A 22,212-nucleotide genomic window follows, 5' to 3' on the forward strand; every position below is an offset into this window, starting at 1 on the left:
AATTAGCCCAATTTTTTTGCATAATGTAAAAGATGAAGTTACGCGAGTAAATAGATACCTAACATGTCAAGCGTCAAAATTGCACACGCTCGTGGAATGGCGCCAAACTTTGGTACTTAAGAATCCCCATAGGCGACGCTTTATTTTTTTTTACTGGTTACATGTTTTGAGTTACAGAGGAGGTCTAATGCTAGAATTATTCCTCTTGCTCTAACGTTCGCAGCGATACCTCACGTGTGGTTTTAACACTGTTTTCATATGTGGGCGGGACTTACGTATGCGTTCGCTTCTGCGTGCGAGCTACCGGGGACAGGGGCACATTAATTTTTTTTATTATTGTTAATTTTACTTTAAAAAAATATATTTTGACACTTAAAATAAAAAATGTTGATCACTTTTAATAGGAATATGGCATGACAGGACCTCTTTACAGTGACATATGGGGCCAATAAGACCCCACATCTCACCTCTAGGCTGGGAAGCCTAAAATCCCCCCAAAAAATGATCACCGCTTTACAGCCAAAGCGGCGCCGTTTTTTTTAATGCAGAGGTCGGGCGTGACGTCATAACATCGCGCCCGGCCTCCGACGATCATAGAGACTCTGACGACCATCTGGTCCGCCGGAAATCTCTATGATCAACATCTGGGGGCCGGCGGATTCTGTCACCGACTCACCGGTCGCACAGGTGAGTCGGTAGAAGCACCGGAGGATGGCGGGAGGGGGGGGTGCGTCCCCTCTCGCCACCCGTAAGAATGACCAAGCGACGGAACAGCCGATATTATTATTATTATTATTATTATTATACAGGATTTATATAGCGCTAACAGTTTACACAGCACTTATATAAGGGACAATACAGCACAATATAAAAGGGAGACAATACAGTTACAATACAATAAAATACAAGAGGATTAAGAGGGCCGCACAAGAGCTAACAATCTAATAGAGTGGGGCAGGTGGTACAAAAGGTTGTAACTGTGGGGAATGAGCTGATGGAAGTGGTAAAAGATTAGTTGGAGACGTGTTAGGCTTCCCTGAAGAGGTGAGTTTTCAGGGATCGTCTGAAGGTAGCAAGAGTAGGGGATAGCCGGACAGGTTGAGGTAGTGAGTTCCAGAGGATGGTAGAGGCTCTGTAGAAATCCTGGAGATGAGCATGGGAGGAGGAGACGAGAGAGCTTGACAGTAGGAGGTCTTGAGAAGAGCGGAGAGGACGGTTTGGGATGTTTGGAGACAAGATTGGTGATGTAGCTCGGGGCAGATTTGTGGATGACTTTGTAGGTTGTGGTTAGTATTTTGAATTTAATTCGCTGGGTGATAGGGAGCTAGTGTAGGGATTGAAGGAGAGGTTTGGCAGACACTGAGCTGTTGGTAAGGTGGATAAGTCTGGCAGCAGCATTCATGATAGACTGAAGAGGGGGTAGCCTATAGAGAGGCAGGCCAATAAGAAGGGCGTTGCAATAGTCAAGGCGAGAGATAACAAGGGAGTGAATAAAGAGTTTGGTGGTTTCATTTGTTAAAAAGGGGCGAATTTTAGAGATGTTATGGAGGTGAATTCTACAAACTTTTGACAACGATTGGACTTGAGGCTGAAATGACAAGTCAGAGTCTAGGATTACACCTAGTGCCCTGGCATGAGGGGAGGGACTGATGGTTGCATTGTTGATTTTGATGGAAAAGTCATGGAGGGGGGCATGGGCAGGCAGAGTTTTAGAGAGATTTAATTTAAGGAAGTGGTGCGACATGTATGCTAAGATGTCAGTTGGTAAGTTAGTAATGCGAGAGGAGACTGAAGTGAGATGAGGAGTAGACAGATAGATTTGGGTGTCATCGGCGTATAGGTGGTATTGAAAGCCGTGGGCGGTTATCAAGTGACCAAGGGAGGAGGTGTAGATAGAGAAGGGAAGTGGTCCAAGAACAGAGCCTTGGGGGACCCCCACAGAAAGGGGCAATGGAGAGGAGGAGACCGAGTTGTAGGTAACACTGAAGGAGCGCTGTGATAGATAGGCAGAGAACCAGGATAGAGCAGAATCTATGATTGTTCTTATGGTGTAGGGAATCGCCGGCTGAAAATGCAGATATCTGAATGATGCCTGTAGCTGCACCCATCATTCAGATATACCACCACAAAGCCGAGGACATTACAGTATATAACTGCCAGCATTTGGCAAGTGGTTAAATACCACATGTAATCTGCTTTAGTGAATGGAACCCTAAGTCACAAAAGGCTCATTTTTGATTCCTTCACACAATGTCCACATACGAAACAGCCACACTCTAGTGCAGGGATATGTAATTAGCGGACCTCCAGCCATAGGTGTGCTTAGCCTATTGCATTATGCTGTGCACCCCAAATCTCAAACACACATGAACGCCACCTGCTGTCACAGAAAGAAGGTTCTGGTGGCGGGAGACAGTTGATTGGGAGCATATTACGTTGCCCCCTAAATACGGGTGTAATGTGTTCCTACTGTTTAATATAATGGGGGAATTTACACTGGCCACTGGCACCCCCATCCACCCACCTGGTGCTGTCCCTTGATAATGCTAATGCACAGGGGGTGATTAGAGTGTGCCCAGGCACACCTGGCACACACTGTGCGCATGCCTATGCCTCCAGCTGTAGCAAAACTACAAGTCCCATCATGCCTCTGCCTCTCAGTGTCCTGCTTGTGGCTGTCAGAGTCTTGCTATGCCTCATGGGACTTGTAGTTCTGCAACAGCTGGAAGTCTGCTAATTGCATATCCCTGCTCTAGTAAATCTAAAGCTGGTCATTTTTTTATTTTTCATTAGACAGCTGGTTGATCAAAAGAATCTGCACAGATACCCCTATTCACACATTTTAGGGGGATATATGAATCCTCCACGCTGTGTTACCGTTTTCTGACAGATGGACGCCTCCACTGTCAGAATACACTGATCAGAGCTGCTGCTAATTGGCAGCAGGCTGACCAAACAAAAAGTTTCCAACATTCCTGTTCATGAGAAGTTAAATGTTAGATCAACTTCTCACGAACGGGAATAGACATAGCTGGATCAAAATGAGTTTGGTACCTGCTAAACTAGCCAAAATTTGATCTAGCTAGCTTAACAAGTGGTGTATACAACACACCCTGTGTATACATCAAACTACGCGTTGCAGGAAAGAAATTTGCTAGATTCCCCCACAGACAGTGAGAATCCTTCCTGCCGAGCTATTATCTTCTCCTGGTGGGGGAAGCCGTCCCAGCCAAGAGAAGACGGTGAAGACCAGTGATTATTGCTAGCTGCTGCTATAGCCACTATCAATAATCGCTGGTAAAACCCGTAATGTTGGTTGTACCCAACTTGGTACATTCAGCCTGCCCATACAGAATTCAAATCCTGTATCCTGCAACCGCCTGAGATTCACACGCTGCCTTACCCTTGTGATTGGCCTAATTATAAAGGGTTCTACTATTTAGCCCATCACAGATGAAAAGCATCAATGAGGGCTTACAGTAGAAATCCCACAGTGTAATTGCACTGTTCAAAGCTCTGTTCAATTACTCCTCAGGTCTTCCTTGTGCAAAAGGTGCTGGCTCCTTTTGCTTGTCCTGCTCAGCATAGATTGCAAATAACTGGAAACAGGGCTGTAGTCTGCAAAAACAAATCATAGCATTTATTCCAAGTAGCTGCTTTCACAGACACACAGGCCCCTGCCTTTTATTGGGACCTCCACCATTAATCTCAATCGGGGTGAATCAGGGCGTGGCCTAAAGCCTGTGTTGGTGGAAATCAGCAACCTGGAATAAATGCTATGGTGTGATTTTACAGACAGCAGCTCTGTTTCCACTTTTTTTGCAATCAAAGAGGGCTTGTTGGCTTTACTGGAGTACAGTTTCTTATGTTGACAGGGTCACTTAAAGCGTTTAGGTCTTGCCGCAAAGACTTACCGGTTCTAGGTTAGACACCACTTGGACTTCATAATCAGTAAACAAGACTTGTTTCTGTAAAAAAAAAAAAAAATATATAATACTTACACCATTCTGATATACGGTACTATAAGTTTGTTGATCAGTCCTTACATACATGAATTAATTCATTCTTATTTTAAATTCCCATTTCTGCTTCAAGATAAGTAAAGTGGTTCTAAACTCTAAAGGTTATGGCAATTTAATGCATTCTCTGCATCAAAGAAAAAACTATACAATGCCTGTTCCCACACCTTAACATTTACCTGAGTCCTGTATCGATCCAGCGCTGTGCTGAGCTGCAGATCCTCTCCCTGCTCTCACAGGCTGAACTGATAGGATTGGGAGCCATTGGCTTCTTCTGCTGCCAATCAAATTCCTAAAGGAGGAAGCATGGCCATTCCACGCTGTGTGTGTTTATGGATGCACACAGCCTGGCTCAGTAGTGCCCACACGTGTGCCCCCATAGCAAGCAGCTTGAGAACAAGTGGAAGAGGACGAGTGGAGAGGGCCCCATAAGAGGGAAAATGGGGCTGCTCTGTGCAAAAACCCTGAACATTTACAATCACCTTAATTAATTTACCGTATATACTCGAGTATAAGCGGAGGCACCTACTTTTACCACAAAAAAATGCGAAAACGTATTGATTCGAGTATAAGCCTAGGGTGAGAATGCAGCAGCTACTGTAAGTGGAAAAGAGGGTCAACAATGCCCATTTGCAGCCTCACTGTGCCTATTTGCAGCCTGACCTCACTGTGCCTATTCACAGCCTGACCTCACTGTGCCTATTTACAGCCGGACCTCACTGTGCCCATTTGCAGCCTGACCTCACTGTGCCCATTGCAGCCTGACCTCACCGTGCCCATTGCAAAATCACTTTGCCAATCTGTGTACCTGAGTCCGTGACATGCATATTCAGACGGGGCAGTGCAGTGTTAAAAAGTCGCACTCCTCCTTGTCCTTTTCTGTGATAGGCGGAACACTCAGTTTCCCAGCAGACACTGTGTTCAGTGTTCCGCCTATCACGGACACCCTCTCGTCTGTGATAGATGAGAGGACGAGAGGGCGTCCATGATAGGCCGAACACTGAACACAGTGTCTGCTGGGAAATTGAGTGTTCCGCCTATCACAGATGCCCCCTCCTCCTCTCATCTATCACGGACAAGAGGGCATCTGTGATAGGCAGAACACTATGTCTGCTATGTCTGCTAGAAAACAGTGGGCCAGATTCACATAGCCCGGGCGCAGCGTAACGTAACTGGTTTAAGTTACACCGCCGCAATTTTTCCAAGTTAGTGCCCGGTCCACAAAGCACTTACCTGGAAATTTGCGGCGGTGTATCCTAAACCCATCCGGCGCAAGGCGTGCCCAATCGAATGGGGCGAGTCCCATTTAAATTAGGCGCGCTCCCGCCCGGGCGTACTGCGCATGCTCCCGTCGCAAATTTCCCAACGTGCTTTGCGCGAAGTTACGACGTGCCGACGTTTTGTGAATCGCGATGGGTAAAAAAGACTTGCGCCGGGAAAAAAAAAATATTTAAAAAAAATTTGAAAGCGACGCGGGAAAGACAGGTATACTTTTACATGGTGTAATAAGTTTACACTTTGTAAAAGTAGCCCTATCTTTGCGCCGGCAAACTAACACTTGCGGCGACGTAAAGATGGGAAAAAATTTCGTGGATCGCCCTAACTGCTAATTTGCATACCCGACGCTGGTTTACGACGCAAAATCCCCCCAGCGGCGGCCGCGGTACTGCATCCTAAGATCCAACAGTGTAAAACTATTACACCTGTCGGATCTTAGGGATATCTATGCGTAACTGATTCTATGAATCAGTCGCATAGATAGAAACAGGGATACGACGGCGTATCAGCAGATACGCCGTCGTATCCCTTTTGTGAATCTGGCCCAGTGTTCCGCCTATCACGGACGCCCTCTCATCTATCACAGACAAGAGGGCGTCCGTGATAGGCGGAACACTGAACACAGTGTCTGCTGGCAAACCGAGTGTTCCGCCTATCACGGAACAGGACAAGGAGGAACGTGACTTTTTAACACTGCACGGCCCCCGTCTGAATATGCATGTCACGGACTCAGATACACTGACTCGAGTATAAGCTGAGGGATTCATTTTCATCCCAAAAAAAAAGGGCTGAAAAACTTGGCTTATACTCGAGTATATACGGTACTCTGAAGCTTGGTGTCTCTCTTCTTGTTCTCAGGAAACAGTTCCTATAAAACACGTTGACTGACTAGCAATTTGTTTAGGGGCAATAAACTCCATCTTCTGTATACATTTTATCATCATATATGTGAGGTATTTTTCGCTTAGACAATAAAATATTTATATTTTTATTAATCTGTTTATTTATTGTGTTTGGTCTCCCTGAACCAGTCTAGCTGATTGGACATTAATGTTTCATGCATGAGGTGCAGTTTTTTGCACCTTTTTTTCCAATAAATACACTTTGACATATATGTTAGCTAGACCATGCGAATGGCATTATTCCTTTGTATAAAGCAAAATAAATGAAAGCAAAACAAAGGACTTGATAATGGGGCTTATTTAATAAAGGATATGCACATGCATAGCAGCATAGATTGTTTGTGGACAACTAAATCTTCTCCTCTGGACATATACTGTGTGCTTGTGATGAGCATGTACTTGTATGCAAAAGCCACAATGTACAGTATCATATAGGAAAAATTGTTAAAAAAAAAAACATCTGTAAAATGCCTTAAAGCAAAGATCCGTTTATATGTTTATAATTAAATCACGATTCCAGTACATCTTTTTTATAATTTACTTACCTTAGTTTTTGTCTTCCTGAGAGCTTCCATCTTGATTGTGGGCATGTGAAGACAGGATTCTGTTCCAGGATAAGGTGCTGCTGGCTACCCAGCATGCATCTTGCGCATGCGCATTATACACAGGGAGTAGCGCAGGCAGTGAGTCTGGTTGCCAACACAACAGGCGACAGGGGAAGGGCCCACCCCATTGTTATGGCAATGAAGATAATGAATCAATCTCCAGCAAAACCAAGAAGTCTTAGCCTAGCATGCAGATAAATCTGCGGCGATGTCAGAGACTTCTGGGAACGATGACACACATCTCCCAGGAGCAGAGGTGCCACAGGAAATTACGTACATCGCCATGGCCTGGAAGAGGCAGATTACAAGGTACACCCCAGCAACAAGCCAGATACAGTAAGGTAAGAAAAAAAAAAATGTTAGCATGGTTACAATTGGTCCAAGACTCCAAGCTGTTCATTGAGCTTCAGTGCCTCTGACAAGAAGTGAGAGGCACTGTGAGCTCAACCTCTCAGTCTGCTGCAAAGTGTCAGCTTGTATTTAAAGTGGCCGCTCTGTATTTAGCTTTTGACAGGCTGTGCAAGGAGCCCCATATCTCTGGAACCATAGGTCGCCGAGCTATGACCCTCGACTTATTTTTATTTTTTAATGTTCATGACAGATGAGGCCCTGCCTCACCTGACTGCACGTCCCTGCTTTAGATAAAAAGTATGAATTATTTTTTATAATTTGTCCCATTTAAAATGACAAACACTTTGATTTGGTACAACACATTGAAAGTTATTACAAATTAAATAAAGGCTTTTTTTCTTCAAATTTTTCTCTTTTTAATGCAATACTAAAAAAACGTAAGTGATTGTAAACGATCACCTTGTAAATTATTCCATTCAGTTTAAAATAGAAATGAAAGGCAAAACATTTGTGTAAATATATTAACCACTTCATTACCGGGCCTATTTTGGCACTGTTCTCCTTTATGTAAAAATCACAATTTTTTTGCTAGAAAATTAATCAGAACCCCCAAACATTATATATTTTTTTTTAGCAGACACCCTAGGGAATAAAATGGCGGTCATTGCAACTTTTTTTTCTCGCACGGTATTTGCGCAATAATTTTTCAAACGCCTTTTTTTAGGGAAAAAAACAGTTTCATGAATTAAAAAATAACAAAACAGTAAAGTTAGCCCAATTTTTTTGTATAATGTGAAAGACGATGTTACGCCGAGTAAATAGATACCTAACATGTCACGCTTTAAAATTGCGCACACTCATGGAATGGCGCCAAACTTCGGTACTTAAAAATCTCCATAGGCGACGCTTTAAAATTTTTTACAGGTTACTATTTTTGAGTTGCAGAGTAGCTCTAGTGATAGAATTGTTGCACACGCTCTAACGCACGCGATGATACCTCACATGTGGGGTTTGACCGGTGTTTACATATGTGGGCGGGACTTGCATGCGTGTTCGCTTCTGCACGCGAGCGACCGGGACAGGGGCGTTTTAAATTTTTTTTTTTATTATTTTATTTTATTTTTTTACCTCATTTTTTTATTTTTACACTTTTTTTGTCATTTTTTTTTTTTTGATCACTTTTATTCCTATTACAAGGAATGTACACATCCCTTGTAATAGGAATCACTGTGACAGGTCCTCTTTATGGAGAGATGTGGGGTCAATAAGACCCCACATCTCTCCTACAGGCTTACAAGCATGAAATCGGTGAAAAACATTTCACCGATTACATGCCGACAGCCGCGATTGCGGCTTTGTTTACTTCCGGGTACCGGGCGTGACGTCATAACGCCGCGTCCGGCCCTCCGACGGTCATAGAGATGACTGTGACCGTCTGGTCACCAGTCATCTCTATGGTTCAGCAACGCGCGCCGGCCGATTCGTTCTCCGGGCCCCCGATGGCACGGGAGAGCCCGGAGAAGCACCGGATGGTGGCGGGAGGGGGGGGACGTCCCCTCCCGCTGCCTAGAAGAACGATCGAGCGGCGGAACCGCCGCTTTGATCATTCTTCTGGTGCACAGAATCGCCGGCTGAAGACAGAGATATCTGAATGATGCCTGCAGCTGCAGGCATCATTCAGATATCACCACTCAAAGTCCAGGACGTCCCAGGACGTCCTACGGATCTGAAGTGGTTAAAAAAAACATCAATACTTTTTTTCCCTTTTTTTTTTTTTATAAGTGATCACATTCCCTTTGTTCCCTCTGTTTTCATCTGCATAAGAGCTGGAAGGAGGAGCAGCAACAGTAACTTGAGCTTTCCAGTGAATGGCTGTGCAGGGGAGGTGTATTAGGAATAGGATGAGTCTGATCATTGAAGGAAAGCAGGCTGAGTTCCCAGCACACCTAGGTAACTGACCATGATGTGCTCTTTTGCTTAGCAAGGTCAGTTTTTAATAGGAAAGCAGAGGGACTGGCAGGAACACCAGGGATTTCACACAAAGGAAGCAATATAAAGAGAACAGGATACTTTTCATACAAGCACATGGTACAGCAGGCATGTATTACAAATATGAAATGTTGGGTTAACAGACACGTTATTAAAATGAAAAATGTTTAAATATTAATGGTAAAAAAAATGACATACAAAATCAGCAGGAAAAAGAAAGTATAATTTCAGCTTTCCTGTCACATTACAAAATTAGTTTGGACCAAGCTGACCCAAATTAATGATTTTTTATTACATAATGATATGGTTGCTGTGTGCACTGTATCATACCGGCGTAGCATTAGTAATACATACAATAGGCAGCACTGTGTTCCAGCAGCAGTTCTCACCTGCTGCCGAAATTAAAAAGATAAAGGCCCCTTTCAGACTGAGGCAGGAGCTGCGGTGGCGGTATAACGCCGCTAAAAATAGCGGCGCTATACCGCCGGGATTGCCGTGGGATTCGGCCGCTAGCGGTGCGGTATTAACCCCCGCTAGCGGCCGATAAAGGGTTAATACCGCCCGCAATGCGCCTCTATAGAGGCGCATTGCGGGCGGTATTGCCGCGGTTTCCCATTGTTTTCAATGGGAAGGAGCGGTGAAGGAGCGGTATACATGCCGCTCCTCTCACCGCTCCAAAGATGCTGCTGACAGGAGATTTTTTTGTCTCCCGCCAGCGCATCGCCTCAGTGTGAAAGCCCTCGGGCTTTCACATTGAGTCTGCAGTGAAGGAGTTTTTCAGGCGGGATAGCAGCGCTATTTTTAGCGCTGTACCGCCTGAAAAACTCCTCAATGTGAAAGGGGCCTTAGGCTTTTTAGCCATTCAAGAGAAGCCTTCCATTTTTATCATTGGATACAAGGCTTCCTCTGGCCAAAGTGTAAATCATGATGTCATCTGCTACCAGGGTGTCATCTGCCACTCTGTATCAAAGGTCTGTAAGTTAAGGGAAGGGTGGGTAATCTTACTGGGGGACACAATGACCTGGGAGGCAACAAAGATTTGTGCTGTATTTGTATCTCTTTTGTGAATCTGGCCCATAGTGTTGGGAGGAAGGATAGGGGGGGATTAGCAGAGAGATTTAGGGGAGCTAAGAGGATTTGTGCTGCGAGGGGGATTTAGGAATGATAAGAGGAATTGCGCTTGGAGTGGAGATTTGGGGGGGACAAGTTGATTTGTGCAGGGAGGGGGGATTTGAAGTGAATTGTGCAAGGGGAGATTTTTGCATTATCGTTTAAAAGGATTTTGGCATGCAAAAGGAATTTACGCTTGGGCGGAAGGTTAGCTGGAGGGAGGGGCTTTCTTTGCTGAGAGTGAATTGTGGAGAGGGGGGATTTGTGCTGGAAGGCGGGAAGGGAGGGGGTAAGAAGATTTGTGCTGGGAGGGGGGATAAAAAATGTGTGCTGAGAGGAATTATTGGGGAAAGGGGAAAGTGGTTCTGAACCTTAGATATGAAATATGAACAAAGCATATGCCTCTATAGTGTGTTCTTTTTAATTAACACTTTTGCTGCCGTTTGTGCGTTTTTTGCACACGTTTAAAAAATAATTTTAGGCCTGAAGATTACACAAAACCCACAAACATTATATATTTTCTGAAAGCAGATACCCTAGAGAATAAGTTGTAGTTCCATTTTTTTCACACGATATTATCTCAGAGGTCTAGGAAACCCCACATTTCTGTAATAAACACACAAATGTGAATTTTAGTCCAAAAAATTCTATAAATTACCCACATTTTTGGTAAGATTTAAAAGACGAGGTTGCACCGAGTAAATAGGTACCCAACATGTCAAATCTTAAATTGTTGTGCGCCCCTTCGCCAAACTTCAGTACCCTATATTGTCAATAGGCAATGCTTCAAATCCCCCCTATGGGTATCAGTTTGGTGTTACAGAGGAAGTCTTGTGTTAGAATTATTGCTCTCACTCCGGCATGTGCGGCAATATGTAACATGTGAATCACAATTAACGATTTTATGCTTAGACGCCCGGCGACACATGCATTTACATTGGTGCGTGGGGGGGCCTCAAATTTTTTTTGGGGGGGGGGGGGATTTTATGTGCTTGGGTGGAACTTTAAGCATATTTGTGCTAGGAAGGGGGATAAGAGGATTTGTACTAAGCAGAGTGATTTGGGATTAGAATAAGATTTCCGCTGGGATGTGAAGGGATAAGAGAATTTGTGTTGGCATATGGAAAGTGAGGGGGGAAGAAAAGGCGGGTTTTATTCTATGGTGGGAAGGGGGTTGTGCTGAGAGGGAGGATTTTGAAATTGTGCTGGGAGTGATGTGGGGAGGATTAAAGTATTTGTACTAGGTGGGGGGATTTGGGTAGGTAAGAGAATTTGTGCTGTGGGATTGTTTGCTATTTTGTTTGGGGAAGATTTTGTCTTGCAGAGGGAATTTGTGCTGGGATGGCAAACGGGGGGAAGAATTGCTTATGGGGGGAATTTTGAATAGAGGGGTAAGTAAACCTTAAGAATATTAAACAGATATTAGAAAACATGTATTGGAAAATATTTCACTACTTGACAGTATATATAAAAAAAAAAAATAAGGAATTAATACTACTTTAAGCCCCTCTTACTGTTAGCATAGTTTGGCCACACCCCACTGCTCATGCAACACAGTACTATTCTCCTTTGGGCTTTCCAAAGACGACTCCCTTCGTTTACGCATATTTCTAGCAACACCACTAGTGATAATGCTTTTACTATATGATGTATGAACACAGTCCTTAGCGTTGGATCCAGACTTTTTTTTTAACAAGTCAAAAACAACAGTTACATATCCAGTCGCTCAGCACTCACCAAATCCTTTATGTATGTTCCAAAGTTGCTTGAAGCACTTACAAATTCAAATGTACAAGTAGAGAAAGATTTTTCACAGGTCACCAGCACCAGCACAAAATATAAAACCACCTAAAACAAAACAATACAAATGTTCAATAAAAGTGATAAAAGGACCCATCTAAAGAAAAGACAATTTAAAAGAAATGTATAGTCTGTCAACTATTTTTTGGATATGCACGATGTAACAGAATGACCCGTGACAAACAGAGAATTTGCCAGCGTCACTAATAACTCTTGTGTCTAGGGTCACCATGTGTCCCTTTTGGGCATAGGGTGACTGAGAAATATTAATTAGAAATTACATGAGATGGGACATTACTGATAGTTCATATTGCAGGATCTTAAGATATTGCAAGTTGTTGGTTAATGTTGACCCAACCGGTCAATAGTGACTCATTCCTCTGTGTAGACTGTTGACATGCTAATTGAGTCTGCTTCTGAAAGACCTCTCATTGTGTGATGCTGCTTTGTGTGAATTCTATTGATATAAGATGTGGAATGGAACTTGTCAAGCTGTATGCGGAGACAGAACGTCTGTCTAAGATGTGGAATGTGACTTCTCAGGTATAGTAATTAGGTCATGTTAAAAATGTCAGCCCAGCGCCGAAATGTCTGGATACTGATTAGTAATTAGCCCATCTGAAGGTGTATTGAAGCCCCAGTGTGTGATGAGTGGGGTTGAGAGTCTCTTTGTTCCTTTCATGCTTGAACTGTATAAAACCCTGAGAGTGTACCATTAAAGATGTCTTTCATTTGAAACCAGAACCCAGAGCTGTGTGTCTCGGTTATTCTTGGAAATGGGATGGATCGGGTCCTGTTGGTTGGAGTGTCAGATAGGCTGTCGTGGTTGATGGATGGGATATCGTAAACGGTGGTGATCGTTACACACACACAAAGGACTTGTGTAAGAAATGTAAGAAACTTAGATGTACATAATCCTTTCAACGCGTATTAATATTTTTTGATTGTATACTGTATGTACTATTGGCAGCCATTATTAGGAATGCAAATTCAACTTCTTGCAGTGCTACACAATGTGGTTGTGCTTTACTGCTCTTATTCAGAACGTAAAACTGGATGTACAATAATTTAGTTTGAAACATTTCTAAAAATATTTGTTTGATTTTCTAATCTAATCAGTGGTGGAGTCAAATTGACATTTGTTTTTGAGTGCAGTAAAGAGAAAATTCAAAGGAGCAGTATGAAAAAAATGTTCTTGTTTCTTTTTTTGTATCACTAGTTTTTATTGAAATCAAAATATTTGCAGGGTTACATTGCGGTAAGAAACCAATTTAACAGAGAATACAGAAAGTTCAAGAACAGGACTTCCTACTTTAGTCGGTAGAGCAAGTTTCATTCAGTTATGCTAGATATATAACTTGGAGTAATGCATCACACAAAATGTTAATACGAATAGGAATAATATTATTAATACCACTAAGGATAACAAAAAAAAGGCTAAAGGCCCATACACACAATCAGAATTTTTGACAACAACGGTCCGACGGACGTGTTTGATCGGAAAATCTGACCATGTGTATGCGCCATCGGACAATTGTTTTTGGTTTTACATCGGACACTGAATGCTCTCAAACTTTCTGGAAACAAATGTCCGATGGAGGACAATCCGATCATGTGTACACAAGTCCATCGGACTAAAGTTCAAAGTACAAACACGCATGCTCAGAACCAATGCTAAACATCAGCCAACAATAGCATAAGTTGCATAAAGAGTGGCGGTAAAGAGCTGAAAAACTACATGATTTGGTGAAAGTTGGCTGAAAAAGTTCTGCCGTGTGTATGCAGAACAAGTTCACTGCCAACGCCCCTTCGGACCAAAATCCACAGAAAAGTCCGATGGAAGTCCGATCGTGTGTATGAGGCTTAAGAGGAAAAAATTTAATGACAATCTGGGTTAAGAAGGACACCAATCTGTCCAGTGTTTACACAAAAAAAATACTTTTACCTGTTCTGGTGAAAATTGATCTTTTATAACAATAATTCAACTAAACTAGGGAGATTACATCTGATTTGCTGGTAGAGGTACCATCTAGTGATACATTTTTGTATCATTTCCTAATGATTAACACAGTGGGATGATGTGTAGATATGTTTGAAGGCCGAACACCATTGGGAGGGGTGTGAAGGATTGTTCAAGATCCATTTCCCATTTAAGAATAGGACTTGTTTTAATGAAAATCTGTTTTTGTTGGAGAACATTGTAAAACAGCAAGATTCCCCTAACATTTGTGTGAATCGAGGACAGATAGGACCATATTGATGAGTCTATGGAAACCCTGGTATATGGTTAGAAATGTCCTTATACAAAGAAATGTGAACTCATCGGTATTGGTGAGACCATAATCCTGTTTCAGGGATGGTATGTCTTTTAAAGCGGAGGTTCGCCCTAAAAACAAGTATATACCATTCAATCCAGCATACTGCCGACATGTACAGTATGCTGTTTTTTTTCTTTTCGTTTACATACCGTAGTATAGGTATTTTCCCCCACGGCTTCCGGGTAGTGAATCCCGCGAGTGGGCGTTCCTATTCAGAGACTAAGCGATTGACGTATGACAAAAGCTTCCCCCTGGCGCAAAAGGCGCGTCACCAGTTTCCGAAAAAAGCCGAACGTCAGTGCGCAGGCGCCGTATAGAGCCAACTCGTAGTTCGGCTTCTTTCAGAAACTGGTGACGCGCATTATGCGCCGGGGGGGGGAGCTTTTGTCATACGTCAATCACTTAGTCTCTGAATAGGAATGCCCACTCCCGCGGGATTCACTACTACGGTATGTAAACCGAAAAAAAAAAAACAGCATACTGTACATATCGGCAGTATGCTGGATTGAATGGTATATACTTGTTTTTAGGGTGAACCTCCGCTTTAAGGAGGAATCAGTAAATAGAACAATTATCCACAACATTCCCTTGTCTATTTCAGATATGGAATCGGGTGTTCCAGTGTTGGGAATACGTAGTTGGTGTTTTTGTGTAGCTTTAGGTGCTTGTTGAGAAAGTGTTTTCCTAGCCATCAAAGAGGGAATGCATTTAAAATTAAATGACTTCCACATGTCTGCCAAGATTATTAAAATAAAATCAGATAAACCCCCTAAGTGTTTTTCAATCTCCACCAATAAAGCTCCTGAGTGTGGAATGAACCAGTGTTTTGATTGGGTTAGAAAAATTGCTGTGTAAATAATCTTTGATATCAAAGGTAGGCCTAGACAGTTGGTGGTAATAGGGGATTCTATAATCAGAAAGACTGATAGAATAATTTGTAGTCATGATAGCCTCAACCCGAATGGTTTGCTGTCTCCCTGGTGCCAGGGTTCGGCGTGTGGTGGACCGGGTTGATAAATTACTGGGAGGGGCTGGGCATGACCCAGTTGTCTTGGTCCACATTGGAACCAATGACAGAATATATGGAAGGTGGATGCTCCTTAAGAACCAATTTAAAGAACTTGGTTGAAAGTTGAAGGGAAGGACCTCCAAGGTGATATTCTCTGAAATATTGCCTGTGCCATGCGCAACACAGGAAAAACAGGGGGTGATTAGAGCGCTGAATGCATGGCTAAAGACCTGGTGTAAGGAGGAGGGATTTGGGTTTTTAAAGCACCGGGCTGACTTTTCATTGGGGTGCAACCTATATGCTTAAGATTGTTTTCACTTAAATGAAAGGGGGTCCTACTGTGTTGGGGGAGAGGTTTATGCGAAGGCTGGAGGAGTATTTAAACTAGGATTATGGGGGAGGGTGAATTATATTATAATGGGGTAGACAGGTAAGACAGGGGTCAGCCCCTATTGGTGGTTGGAATGGGGAAAGATGGGGGAAGGCTATGGCAGATGATATGAAGGTTCCTATGTTACAAACAACCATTGGAAATGGTACTATTTTTACTTAAATAAAAACATATGTTACCTACAGGTTAGCTCCTGGGACAGGGGTCACGTTCGGTGGGGGGTTTGTGGAACTCAGCTTACCCTGGAGAGCTCTGGAAAATTTGTGTCCAGCTTCCCCGACCCTTCTTATGTGTAAAATCACCCCGTGTCTCTAATAGGGACACAGGGTGAATGAGAACCCCACTATGATCTGTGCTAGTCAGACTCAATCTTGTGTGTGTATATATATATATATATATATATATATATATATATTGTGTGTTGTCTCATGCTGTTGTGTACTCTTTGCTGTGATGGTTTGGGGTGTGACTGTATTCTATTGTTCTATTATGGCTGTCTGCCTCAACTATTATGGGATGTGTAAGTGTGTTTACTGATGAGAAGTTTGAACACACATGACCTGTGTGTCTATTGTGATTGGACAGTTTAACCTGCCCTGTTTTCCAAGTGTGGGGGGAAGTGTTGATGCTGGTGACTGGATGGGCTAAAAAATCTTGGATCGTGTACCGGAAAGAGGAAGCATTGACGGCAGATATAGTCCTGGGTTCGTCACAGCTCCCTATTAGTTTTGGTTCAGTAGTAACTTAGGGGATGTGAGCAGATTACTAGTATGGGTTTATGTGCTGGTAAGTACGACCCCAGGTGGGATCTGTTACAATATATAAAAAAAATCTTTTAATTGTAATTTTTACTCATATTCTATATCTGTCATTATGATGTAAAAATATGAAACTATCTAATCACTAAATCACTAAATCATCGTCACTCCATGTATTTAGGACTAAAGTTATATTAGACTCGCCCATTCAGTGGTATATCAATTTTGTTATAAAATGTTTTACTAATGTTTATTCTCATGTTTGTTTCCCCTTTTTTTACTTTCAATAAGTTTTTATTAAATATTTCATATAGGAATACAGTCATCATATATACTTTTCAAAAATAGATATGGCACCTAGAATCATCACATAGCCGAATGCTAATAAATCTTGTAACGTTTAATACAATTAAATAAAATAATTCTTTGAGGAAAAAACAGAATAAGTAGTGACTGTCTGGTAGGCTAAATAAAGAAGTAAAATTAACTATCCTCATGACCCAAGAAGGTCATTCTGAGTAAACTGTGGCTCGGATTCGAGGGCAACGCGGAGACCAGACCCTCAGCACCCCGTATGGGATCCTGCTGTGCTAAGGGAAAGGTCCCCGACCCCCGTTCCTCGCCATCCCCCCCCGCACCACTCTCACTAGTGCGGGCGAGTGGAGTGCAGCGGGATGCGAAAAACCCACTATGAAATTCCCCCTACAACATTTGCTATAAATAGAGGAGTCTAACAAGACATTAAAGTGTCAGTATCATCGACCGTAATCCTATAAAGATCGCTTGGTTAAAAAAAAAGAAAACAAGAGGATCTAGTTTTTCCCCTTTTTTTATTGGTTGGTCTCATCACTTTTTTTTATTCTTGATGGATTCTCTAGTACTCTCTGTCTTAATATTGTTGTTTAAGTAAGGATAAAATTAATATTTATTGTATGCTAATTATTTTATTTGCTTACATATTAAAGTATTGATGGTTGGGGACTTTTCTAAGTTCCTCCTATCTAGGTTAATATGTGTATGGTTTAGGTTTCATATATATGAGATTAAGCTTTTTTTTTATATGTTCATCTTGTCCTTATAATTCGCTACTGCAATAGTTTATATTAATAAGGACATAGGATATTTTTTAAGCCTGCCATTATCCCCTGTGGAGGTTTATTCATTGGAATACCACTAGTAAAATGGCCTCGGTGGGGCTTCTAGAAAATAGCCGCCGTTGTATATTGGCCTATACATCTATTTCCTATGAAGGACGATTCATTAGAATATCACTAGTAAAATGGCAACGACACTCTTCTAGATAATGGCAACCACTATGTAAAAGCATAGACACTTGTTGTTTACCTAGTAAAATCACCAGTAAAATGGCCACGGTGAACCATAGGAAAATGGCCTCCGCGTCTGCCCGTTTTTAATTGATTTAGGATTAGTATAAATACTAGCATGATGACTACAGGATAAAGTCACATGTGAGTGATAAAACGCGTCAGTGCGGGGCTTGTGACGTCATCGTGTCATTGTAGGAAGTACAGATCACCCATAAGGGAACAGGGCCGAGGATATGCAGACAATTTTGTGACCCAAGGGATAGATCTGTATATGTTCAAGTTCATCACCTGTATGCACCAGAGCTAGTGCATTCCTAAATGTGAGATGTATAGCGTGCTTGTGTTTTAAATACATTTCTTGAAGGAGCCCACTTTTGGGAGCTTAAAAGACACTGGATTGAGACCCCAAAGGAGAAGGTGCTACTTGGCCTAATTGGGGGCCTTTCTGGGAGGTGATATATGGACCTATGTATGTATGTATGTATGTATGTATGTATATATATATATATATATATATATATATATATATATATATATATATATATATATATATATATATATATATATCATGTAGCGAGGGCATTTTTGCCTTTTAATCTTGTGTTAATGTTGTATAAAGATATTTCCTGACTGATGCTATAAATTAGTATTTGGCACCATCTAGTGGTTAAAATGTGAAATGGACTTCATTCATTTTGTTTTTCAAGAGCACAGTGAAGTATTATGCAAATCACCTTCCCATGAACACTTGGAGCTGAAGTGCATGCTGGGTAGGATATAAAAGCCCTGTGGTGGCCATCTTAGTTCTCTTTGTTCCTGGGACGCATGGCCTGCCAGGAGAGCTCTGTGTGTGTGTTCCACAGAGCTCTGGCCTACACTTTGCTGATCAAACCAGCAACTCTTGAAGGAGGTAACCGAGAACTCCTGGTCATCTGTGAAGCACAACAGCGTGACAGTGTGGTCGCAGCAAACGGACTGAGATCCTGTGGTGCGGAGGCATCCATCTGTCTGAACCTCGTGTGGTGAGAGGGCTCATGCCCAGAACTTTGTACTGTTTTGTCACACACCTAGACTGACTGCATAGTGTTGCTGGGACTGGTAGTTCCACGGGACAGTTCAGTTAAATATAGTCACATGTGCATAGGCCTCAAGCCTGTTTTGATTGTTTGGTGACTGCCGCTGGAGATGCATTTCTAGGAAGGAGTGCACAGATACTTTTCACCATTTAAGCTACAGTTCTATGTTGCTCTATATTGCTTATTGATCAGAGAACCCTTTTGATTACAATCTTTGCCTCACGATAGCTAGCAGAAGAAAGAAGACCAGAGACTATACTGTATTCTTATCGCAAGGCCTTGCAGTGCTGTTACCACTTACTAGAGACTGTAAGGGGGGGATATTGAGTTAATTATACTGTGATATATCATTCTTGCCAAATACTGTGTGCCGCATAGTGGGTTTTATAGTGTCTACATGGTGTGCTGGAAGTGGGAAGGTGCTCAGTGCTGAGGTTGTTGCCTGAGCATTAGTCCCACTTGGAGACACTCCTGCTGAAACAATACAGGAGGCCCTCAGGCGGTTGCCATTTATAACCTCTTGTATCAGGGTTGTATACCAATTGTGATTCCATGTTAACGATAAAACCTGTTCTAGTAAAGTTACCTTTTGCTTTAATACAATCTGTTGTGAGGCTTGTTAATTCTCTAAGCAGGTGTAACAGTGTATGCCCGGGTGACAACACAGGTAAAGTGAATATAATCTGTGTCTATTTACCTGTCTTTCATTGTTGAGCTTCATATCAACACTGCACCACAGCTGTGTCAAGGGGAGTGAGACCAAATTATTGGGGGGTGTTAAAGCAGAGTACAGGCCCAATTAATTACCAGCGGCTCCTTCGGGGTAGCGCTATATATATATATATATATATATATATATATATATATATATATATATATAAATATATATATATACACATACATACATACATACATACATACATACATACATACACACACACACACACACAGTGGGGATCGAAAGTTTGGGCACCCCAGGTAAAAATTTGTATTAATGTGCATAACGAAGCCAAGGAAAGATGGAAAAATCTCCAAAAGGCATCAAATTACAGATTGGACATTCTTATTATATGTCAAAAAAAAGTTAGATTTAATTTCCATCATTTACACTTTCAAAATTACAGAAAACAAAAAAATGGCGTCTGCAAAAGTTTGGGCACCCTGCAGAGTTAATATCTTGTACTGCCCCCTTTGGCAAGTATCACAGCTTGTAAACACTTTTTGTAGCCAGCCAAGAGTCTTTCAATTCTAGTTTGAGGTATCTTTGCCCATTGTTCCTTACAAAAGTCTTCCAGTTCTTTGAGATTTATGGGCTGTCTGTCACCCACTGCTCTTTTAATGTCTATCCATGGATTTTCAATTATGTTGAGGTCAGGAGATTGTGAAGGCCATGGCAAAACCTTCAGTTTACGCCTCTTGATGTAATCCCCCGTGGATTTTGAGGTGTGTTTAGGATCATTATCCATTTGTAGAAGCCATCCTCTCTTTAACTTCAGCTTTTTCACAGATGGCATCAAGTTACCATCCAAAATTTGCTGAAATGTTATTGAATCCATTTTTCCTTCTACTCGTGAAATGTTCCCTGTGCCACTGGCTGCAATACAACCCCAAAGCATGATTGATCCACCCCCATGCTTAACAGTTGGACAGAGGTTCTTTTCATTAAATTCTGTGCCCTTTCTTCTCCAAACGTACCTTTGCTCATTCCGGCCAAAAAGTTATATTTTAACCTCATCGATCCACAGAACTTGTTTCCAAAATGCATCAGGCTTGTCTATATGTTCATTTGCAAAGTTCAAACGCTGATTTTTGTGGTGAGGACGTAGAAGAGGTTTTCTTCTAATGACTCTTCCATTAAGACCATATTTGTACAAGTATCTCTTTATAGTGGAATAGTGTACCACAACCCCAGTGTCTGCCAGATCTTTCTGGAGGGATCATGCAGTCATGCAGTCAAACGTGGGTTTTGAATTGCCTTTCTCACAATCCTGCGAGCTGTTCTGTCTGATATTTTTCTTGGTCTTCCAGATCTTGTTTTAACTTCCACTGTTCCTGATGACTGCCATTTCTTAATTACATATAGTCTTATAGCCTTCTCCAGCTTTGTGAGCGTAAACTGTTTTCAGTTTCAGTTTTCTAGACAACTGCTTAGAAGAACCCATGGTGCTGATTGTTGGGGCAAGGTCAGATGATTCTGGGCATTTAAAACCTTTGAGATTGACATCACCTAGTCTTCCCAGACGATGATTGAGAACAATCCATGGCAGGTCTCAGGTTTGCAAAGGGGGCAGTGCATGCTATAAATTCTGCAGTGTGCCAAAACTTTTGCAGACGCCATTTTTTTGTTTTCTGTAATTTTTAAAGTGTAAATGATGGAAATAAAATCTAACTTTTTTTGACATATTATAAGAATGTCTAATCTGTAATTTGATGCCTTTTGGAGATTTTTCCATCTTTCCTTGGCTTCGTTATGCACATTAATACAATTTTTTACCTGGGGTGCTTAAACTTTCGATCCCCACTGTAATATATAATAATAATAATAGAAATCTTCTTGGAAAAGAATCCGCAAGGCTGAAACTTGCCCTTGTGAGCTTGGAGTAGGACGGCACCAACTCCTACTAAAGGAGGCATCAACTTCCATAGAAAAGGGTTTTGTAATGTTTGGACGTAGGAGAATTGGGGCGAAGAGGAAGTCTGCCTTGAGTTTGTGGAAAGCATCAATGGCTTCAGGGGACCAGAGCCGGGCACTGACACCCTTGCGGGTGAGAGAAGTAATAGGTGCCACTAAGATGGAGTAGTTACGAATGAATTGGCGATAGTAATTGGTGAAGCCCAAAAAGCATTGGGTGGCATTAAGACCAGAGGGCTGGGGCCACTTAGAGATGTTTGGCTGGATCCATGAGGAGGCCCTGTGACAAGATTAAGTAGCCCAGTAAAGGAGCTTGTGTTCGTTTAAATAAGTACTTCTATACTCTAAAACCCAAATATATCCTCTAACACCCAATCTTTCTGACATTTTTACTACCAATTATCCTCCAATTTTGCGTCAAATATCACATTTTCTGACACAATGGTCCTCTGTACCATTATCTTGGATAGGTAAAATTAACGTAACAAAGATTACTAATAAAGAACTAAGTCATTCTCACAAAATATAGCTGCCTTATGCCCCATACACATGGTCGGACTTTTGACCGGCCAAAATCACATCAGAATTCTGACGGAATTCCATCGGAGTAAAAGAGAACATGTTCTCTATCTTAAGTCTGACTTTT

At 42.0% G+C, this 22,212-nt stretch overlaps 1 protein-coding gene across 7 annotated transcripts in view; it reads right to left on the reverse strand.

Moving 5' to 3' along the window:
• FLT3LG (fms related receptor tyrosine kinase 3 ligand) overlaps positions 1-22,212 on the reverse strand; it is a 330,696-nt gene that overhangs the window by 120,744 nt on the left and 187,740 nt on the right. For all 7 annotated transcript variants that reach the window (XR_005744019.1, XR_005744023.1, XR_005744022.1 and 4 more), the window contains exons 3-4: positions 11,992-12,102; positions 3,915-3,968 (exon numbers count right to left, since the gene is read on the reverse strand). Coding sequence is in view for 2 of the 7 variants with exons in the window: in XM_040327628.1 (XP_040183562.1) it covers positions 3,915-3,968; positions 11,992-12,102 (165 nt within the window). In the remaining 5 variants the exon portion in view is untranslated. The remainder of the gene's footprint in view (positions 1-3,914; positions 3,969-11,991; positions 12,103-22,212) is intronic.

The sequence above is a fragment of the Rana temporaria genome, chromosome 10 (genome assembly GCF_905171775.1).
Source record: "Rana temporaria chromosome 10, aRanTem1.1, whole genome shotgun sequence".
Classification (NCBI taxonomy): domain Eukaryota; kingdom Metazoa; phylum Chordata; class Amphibia; order Anura; family Ranidae; genus Rana; species Rana temporaria.